This window comes from Harpegnathos saltator, unplaced genomic scaffold (assembly GCF_003227715.2).
Source record: "Harpegnathos saltator strain DR-91 unplaced genomic scaffold, Hsal_v8.6 scaffold297, whole genome shotgun sequence".
Lineage (NCBI taxonomy): Eukaryota > Metazoa > Arthropoda > Insecta > Hymenoptera > Formicidae > Harpegnathos > Harpegnathos saltator.
In genome coordinates, this window is record NW_020230091.1 from 667,327 (window position 1) to 675,543 (window position 8,217).

General features: G+C 40.7%; 1 protein-coding gene across 5 annotated transcripts; it reads left to right on the forward strand.

Annotated features, from left to right (window-relative positions):
* Positions 1-1,921: 1,921 nt before the first annotated feature.
* Positions 1,922-5,877, forward strand: LOC112588792 (uncharacterized). Of its 5 annotated transcripts, XM_025299909.1 has the most exons (4): positions 1,923-2,316; positions 2,387-2,787; positions 2,885-3,133; positions 4,756-5,877. In XM_025299909.1, exons 1-3 carry the CDS (start codon positions 2,281-2,283, stop codon positions 3,114-3,116), a joined length of 669 nt encoding a protein of 222 aa, XP_025155694.1. In that variant the 5' UTR covers positions 1,923-2,280; the 3' UTR covers positions 3,117-3,133; positions 4,756-5,877. The 5 variants fall into 5 exon arrangements, with proteins under 5 accessions (XP_025155691.1, XP_025155690.1, XP_025155694.1 ...); XM_025299906.1 differs by having other exon boundaries at positions 1,922-2,316; positions 2,387-3,133; XM_025299907.1 differs by having other exon boundaries at positions 2,452-3,853.
* The last annotated feature ends 2,340 nt before the right edge of the window (positions 5,878-8,217 follow it).

Consider the following 8,217-nt stretch of genomic DNA (forward strand, 5'->3'; position numbering starts at 1 on the left):
TTCAATGATTCTGCCGCATAGATCCGGCTGAATTTGAGCGATGGCCTGGGTTATGTTGACTTTAAGGGCATCAGTCGATTGCGGCTTATTGGCATAGACCTGCGACTTCAGAAAACCCCACAAGAAAAAGTCTAGCGGGGTCAAATCGTACGATCTTGGTGGCCAATTCACGTCACCTCTGCGAGAGATAACCATATTCTCAAATCGTTCATGCAGAATGTCCATCGTGGCGTCCGCTGTGTGGTATGTAGCGCCGTCCTGCTGGAACCACATGTCGTCCACGTCCATATCGTTCAATTTGAGCCAAAAGAAATTGGTTATCATCGTTCTGTAGCGCTCGCCATTGACGGTGATGGCCTCACCAACGTCGTTTTCGAAAAAGTACGGACCAATGACACCGCCGGCCCAAAATCCGCACCAAACAGTAACTTTTTGTGGATGCATTGCTACCTGTTGAACTTCGTGTGGGTTGGCGTCGTGCCATATACGGCAATTATGCTTGTTAACATAACCATTCATCCAAAAATGCGCCTCGTCGCTAAAGATGATTTTTCGGCCAAAATTGGGGTCCTCTTCCAAATGCTCCGAAGCCCAGTCAGCGAACAAACGGAGTTGTCTATGGTCATTAACTTTGAGCTTCTGGGCCAGTTGGATCTTGTACGGGTGCAGGCCCAAGTCCTGACGCAAAATTCGCCAAGGTGAGGTCTGCGAAAGGCCGAGTTCTTGTGCACGGCGAGGAATTGACTGCCTCGGGTTCTCCTGCACACTTTCACTTACAGCGGCGATGTTCTCGGCCGATCTGGCGTTCCTTTGACGTATGGGTGTTGGCTGATCGTTTACCGAACCGGTCGTCTCGAATTTGGCCACCAAACGTTGGAGAGTCGACTTTGAAGGGCCACCGCGTCTGCCGTAAAATGGGCGCAACGCGCACAACGTTTGCACTAATGAACACTCATTTTGATAATAAAGTTTTATCATTTGGACGTGCTGCTCAATCGTGTAACTTGTCATGGTGATTTGGCATCAGTAACTGAATAATAAACAACAGGTTAGACAGATGCCGCCAAAACAACATGGCCATCACAGGCTGCCAACATCGACCCGCACCAATTGAAAAACCCTGTATAATCTTTTGCTCTTTTTTCTCCATGTTGATGATGAATGGGATGAATATGACACATATAATAAAATTTTGGAGCTTCCAGACAATATATCGGAAAAAATAAATAAAATTTTAGGTTAATTTCCATGTGTTTACAACCGGTCCGAAAAGTAAGCACTTAGAGCGTGATATTTGAATCGGACCCACTATAAGCACTTTGAGCATCGTGAGCGCTGCGAGTGTATTTCGGACCGCACTCATAGAATCACTCTTCACATGAACCTAAGTTGAGATTCCATTTTGGATCGCTGTGAGTGTCGCATCGCGAGTTTTAGCTCTTTCATAGTTTTGCTCAATCCGTCGTTGTCACGACGAAATATTTTTTTTTTTTGGTAACGCAGGGGAAATCCTTCATGGATACCCCCGACCCTTGGGGGGTCGGGGGTTATGTCGGACTCTTACTGACTAAAACCCCTGCGGGATGTCTACCATTCGGACCGTTGTGAGGGGAGTTAGGGGAACTGCTCCCGCATTCCCTCCCCAACACCCCGGCCCCAGGGCTCTCCGGGAGCCCCTCGCCTCGAGTACCGCACCCCGTCCCACCAAAGGAGTCCGGGGTACGGTCCCCCGACCGAATCCCCGGTCGGGTTGGCCTTCTGGTTTTATCTTAGGGGGAGGGGACATCCACCCTCCTCCCGCACCCCCCATTATAGGAGAGTGGAGCCATCCCCAACTGGACATCCACTCTCCTTTTTCCCTGACTCTACCGACGTACGGGGAAGGCGGGCGGGATCACTCACCCCACTCACCACCACCTCCTCCCCGGCGTGTCCGGAATCGGGCCCGAGGCGGCCGAGGGGGTGGCCTGTGGCCGCTCCTCCTCGGCTGACTCTACCTCGGGCACACTGCCGATTCCCCCCCGGGGAGCGCCGACCCCCGCATACGACGCTGTGTGAAATATTTGCTATTTCCTGGTGTATCCTACTGAACTTTGACCTGGCTTTGATCTGTGAATACGATTTGGACTTGATCTGTGAAACTTTTGAGATATTTGGTTTTGATAAACCTATTCGATTGCTTTACGCCATTTTGATTTTTGCTATACAACATGGACCAAGAAAAAGATATAACTCAAACAACCGTGGATTTTATTTTGGCTGATATGGAAATGTGCTCTGATGAAAACCAAAGCCCATCGACACAGTCAATACCAGGTAAGGATAATATATCTGAGCCGCTTAAAATCAGGGAAATTGTATCCCTGAAAACATTCGCAAGTTAAAGGGTAACATGTACGAGAAAAATGTAACTGGCCCTTTTGAAGTACATTTTGAAAAAATATACGACAGATCGATCTCAACTAGAAGCTTCAGTGAGATTAGAATTGGAAAGGTTATAAACCGTGCTATGTACGACCTATGGAAATTCGCCTTTAACCTAAAGAGCATGGGGTCGCGTAAGTTCTCAATCACTTTCCCAGACCCCCTGCTCGCTAACAGATTTGTTACCCGCATGGATAAGATGGGCAAACAAATTGTGGAAAAAACCATCTGGGCAGCTTACATTCCTGATTACCGAGTCTCGGTAAAAGTTATTACTAAGGATATCGATTCTTCTGAAACACCGGAAGAAATTATGGATAATCTACTTCCGCCTCTGTTCTGGAATGAAGATTGGCCTAAATTGTTGGATGCTAAATTTATTCCTAGAAAAGTGCAAGATCGTAAGAACCCAAACTCAAACATTATTATAAATTCTAATATTTTGATTCTTACGTTTAAGAGTCACACCCAACCAAATGCTGCATTATACATGGAGAAGAAGATTAGGTTTACACCCTATATACAAAAAGTCAAGAGATGCTACACCTGTCAGCGGTTCGGACACCTTGTCATACAGTGCAGAGGTGGTGAACAGGCCAAAGTTTGTGGCAACTGCGCTTCCAAGGACCATGCCACTGGCGAGAGCAAAGAAGAAAAGCGAGCATGCATTAACTGCATTCGTCGCAATATGACATCGCATTAACATAAGGCCAGTGACCCTAAATGTCCTATCTTTACAGAATGTAAACAACTTAAGGTGATTATGGCCAAATTGGGACTAGGTCCTAGTGATGTTTTAAATCTTTATAAGCAATTTGGCTCCCGCCTTCCGGATGATTGGCTGGAGGGCAATAACAGAAGAGAAAACGATCTTCCCACTTTTGGGAACTTTTTACCATGGTACTCTGGACAACCATTACTTATACAAAATTCCTCATTCCCGGGATTGTCAACAAACTCCATCATGGAGGAAAGGGATACTCATAAAGAAACTGTAACTTACAGTAAACCAAATAACAAACAATCAGCTGCCTGGAAACGTAAAAAGTTGGCTGATTCTGAAACTTTTATTGATAAAACTAACAAACAATTTCATAACAAATCAGTCCGCAATCCTCCTAATGACATTCAACCTCCTCCAGACATACTTGATAAATCTCATTCTAATGATGATACTGCAATGATGGAGTCTAATGACATTATTGTTCCCCAGCCTGCAATGATGGAGTCTAATAACATTATTGTTCCCCAGCCTGAATCAGCTACTGGTGAAATGATTGGAGAATTCAACCCTGTTTCTGAGGTTGATGTTGATTATCTATTAAAATTTAATAGTATCTTCAAAGAATTTCAAAAAGACTTTGATTCCGCCAACTCTGAGGAGAACTCCTGTATTATCATTACCGGTTCTCTTAATAAATTGTCTCATGTAATTGAAATGGTTTCCTCTCTTATCATTAAACATCATCTTAACTTTCCTAGTCACGTTTCTCAAGCAATCTACTAAAACAATCCTCTTAATATATCTTTCTCAGGCAAAATACTTCAATATCTATTGTTAGGTAACCTTATTTACTACATATTGTATAATGGCTAATTTATCTAACTCTAGATATAACTCATTTTGTATTCTCCAATGGAACTGTCGTTCCATAAAAGCTAGACTAAATGACTTATTTTTTCTCTTAAATAATTTTGATAATCTGCCTGATTCTCTATGTCTATTAGAAACATGGTTGAATGACACGGACTCGCTTAGCATAGCTAACTATAAACTAGTATTCCACAATAGGAGTTCAACAGGTGGAGGCTCTGCTATTGCATGTCGCTCTGACATCAATTTCACGCTAATTAACATAGAACCTTAACCGCATTTGTGCCAATTATCATATTGATTGTTGTGTTATCCGTTTCATATCCAATAATATATCTATTTTACTTGTTTCCATATATAATCCACCTAATAATTACCTATTCACTACAAGCACGAATGTGAATGTTTGGGAGGATATTTTTCACTGCTTTGACAATTTTACGAATGTTATTATTACAGGAGATTTTAATTGTAAACATCCAATATGCAAATCTACATCTCATTCTAATATTAACAGCTCCAATCTTGCTGAGGCTATCTCTAATTCTAGCTTTGGTATTTGTAATAATGGCCATCTCACATGACCTTGCCAACTTTAGTGCCATAGACCTCACACTTGTTTCTCCTCCACTTATAAATACTTTCGAATGGGAGATCTTACCTAACTCGTATGGTAGTGATCACTATCCCATTATCATCTCCACAGCCAAAGTCTTACCAACTAAATCTTTTTGCAGGCCCCACTACTCTCTTTCGAAAGTAGACTGGAATAAATTCAATAACCAAATGAACTCCTCCTCTGAAGCACTCCTTCAATCAGAGGACACCTCGGAACCAGCATCTGCGTATGATAAGTTCACCCAACTTATTGATGATTCCTTGCAATCTGTTGGAGCCCGTAGCAAGAAGTCAGTTAACTTCATACGAAGACCTCCTTCCCCGTGGTGGGATGAAAAATGCGTCGAGATTGTTAAACCTAAAATTGCAGCCTATCACGAATACAAGAGGCACCCAACAGGAGAAAACTTAGATATTTATAATAATATTTGCAAGTCAGTTAAAATACAACTTAGAAAAATTCGTAATGATAAATATAAAGAGTTCTGCTCCTCTTTGAATAAAGATTCGGACGTTAACAGTGTGTGGAACTCGGTATCGGCATTTAAGAGGAAAAAGCATATTAAAAATATCAATATCGAACTATCAAATGAAAGCCTTAACACAATAACGATTACGTTTAACAATGCAGTTTCAGACAGAGAGCTTATTATTATAACACCGTCCTTTATAAGAGACAACATTAAAGTCAACGATTTAGAGTGCCTGTCGCCTTTTATTGATCACCATAAGGACTGTCAACTTCTTCATGAAGATTTCAGCGCTGAAGAATTCAATTTAGTCATCCAAAATAATCTTAAAGGAAAGAAAAATAAAGCTCCGGGGCTCGACCATCTTTCTTTCCGTATCCTCTCACATCTTCCGGATTGGTGTTTTAATCTTATTTATAATTTATTCAATGACTTCTTCCGTCATGGTAATTACCCTACCTCCTGGAAGCATTACTATATGATTTTTATCCCGAAACCAGGCTCCACGAAGTTACGTCCTATATCTCTGTCGAACACTTTACTCAAAATATTTGAATATTTGATTAAAAATCGTCTTGAGTGGTGGGTTGAAGCTCATAAGGTTTTGCCATTTTATCAAAACGGATTTAGACGCAATAGATCGTGTGCTAATAGCGCTCTTGCATTGAAAACTTACTTTCGAAGCGCCTTCCATAACAAACAGATCGTAGGTGATGTTTTTGTGGATCTTAAGGGTGCTTTTGATAATGTTAACCCCTTCAAGTTGCTTTATATTCTTAAAGATTTGGGAATCCCCAAAAAAATTATTAAATTTATTTCGCATCTTTTGACTGACAGAATTGTTTCTGGTTACTTTGGTGGGCATTACCTGGGTACTCGTACAGGATCCTTGGGTGTACCTCAGGGATCAGTTATGAGCCCCCTACTTTTTGATTTATATATTGCCAACATTCACGCAGACCTAGATAACTCAGTTGAGATTATGGCCTATGCCGATGACCTTGTTATTTTTGTAAAACACAAAAGCATTCATAAGATAGTGCAAACTCTCAATACAAACCTTAAAATCCTTAAGGGAAACTTTTCCAGACTAGACCTGGAAATCTCTGCCGATAAAACTAATTGGTGTTTATTTGATAAAAGCAAAAGGTTTCATACACTACAATCTATTATCAATCAAAATAGAATGTGGCTTCAGCTTGAGGGAGCTGTTATCCTCCTCATACCATGTATAACATTTCTTGGATATACGTTTGACATCAACTTATCTTGGAAGGCATATGCTAAAAAACTTAAAATCGCTTGCCAAACTCGCATTAACATACTTAGGTCCTCTGCAGGAATTAGTTGGGGCTCTCACCCAAATATGCTACTAATGATTTATAAGGGATTTATTAGATCCCTACTAGACTTGGGCGGTATAATTTTAACTGCATCCAACAAGGTTACACTACAACTCAATAGAGTACAATATAGCTGCATTAGAATTATACTAGGTCTAATGAGATCCACGCCTACCAACATATTACTGGATCAAGTTGCGGAGTGGCCACTAGTATATCGGTGGAGATTTCTTGAACATAAAACGGTTATTAGAAGTCTTGCAAGTGCAAAAAACCCATTAACAAAATTATGGACGATTGGCATAGTTCTTGTGGGAATGATGACAATCAACCGAATGAAGCTTCATCTCAGTCATCTTTTTTCAAATCAATTCAATCATCTTGGAACTATGGGTAAACTTTTAAGAACAATTTACTGCCTTCCTCATTTGAGTATCCCTATGAGCTTAGATTCTTTGTTCCTAACATTTGTATCAACTTATTTGATAATATAAAAGAGTACAATAGAAAACGAGGTAATTTTTGGATAGACTGTAAGGGCAAAAAGATCTCAGCTACTGGGTTGGTAAGGCGTGTAGGTGGTATCATTAGTGAAATGAAATTCACTATGGAAGTTTATACAGATGGTTCGGTTCTGGGTGACCGCAATGCTGGTCATGGGGTATTTGTTCCGAATCCTGAATTTAGAGAATCCATACATACCTTTGACTCTAACAATATCTTCTATGTTGAATCTATGGCCATCCTCCGGGCAGCGAATATTGTTGCATCGGAAAGACCGGATAGAGTTGGCATTTTTATTGACTCATTGAGTACAATTAATGCACTTAATACACCAGATTTGGAAGGTAAATCTCTACGCATTATCCAGAAAATCAAGCATGTCTTGTGGAAATCTGCAAGGGAAGGAATACACATTATACTAGCATGGATACCTGGACATAGAAACATCCCAGGCAATAAGATGACAGATGCATTGGCGGGCCTTGGTGCACGTAGCTCCGAACCTCCTCTAGAACTCCTCTCTCCTCCCAGGATAGAGGACTACATAGATGAAATTAAACACAAATTAAATAATGAAGCAAAAAGCTTTCTTGAGGAAGAATTTACTCGTAAAGGTATAAGATACAGGAATGAGATCTCTGAACTTGCGTCGAAACCGTGGTTTTTCAAACTGGGCCGTACCAATAGGAGCGTTATCACTCTTATGGCACGACTTCGTTCATACCATATATGCACAACGGAGCATCTGAGAAGAAAGCTTAACATAATAGACAATACATGTCAATGTGGATGGCACAATCGTGATATTGATCACATTATATACAGATGCCCTCTAAATGCTAAAGAATCTGACAGTCTTTTGTTAAAACTATACTACAAAGCATTGATGATCGCATGTAACCAGGAACTAGAAAAAGCAGCTTTCAATATTAAATTTATTCCAAACTTCATTGAAATATCCAGATTTTTGATAGAAACTAACCAAGTTTTGTAAACAACTTCATACGATTCAGCTTAGCGTGTGAGTGGCGTTGGAGCATTTGTTGTATGCGCAGAGCCATCTATTGAAGAAGAAGAAGAAGAAGAAGAAGATGAACCTAGGTTAGGTTTCATTTCCATCTGTCAACTCTTTCTGTGTTTACAAGCCAATTGAAGTTGACATGTCAGTATATTTGTTTGCAATGGAAAATTTGAAACAGCGTGTAGTGATTGAGTTCTTTGTTAATAAAGGTTTAAAGGCAATGGAAATTCATTCCGAGATGGT

Excerpts from the sequence above, each read along its gene's own strand:
- LOC112588792 (XM_025299906.1), top strand. The coding sequence starts at position 2,281 with ATGAAAACCAAAGCCCATCGACACAGTCAATACCAG. Across the intron at positions 2,317-2,386 it reads ATCGACACAGTCAATACCAG|GGTAACATGTACGAGAAAAA; the intron begins GTAAGGATAATA and ends CGCAAGTTAAAG.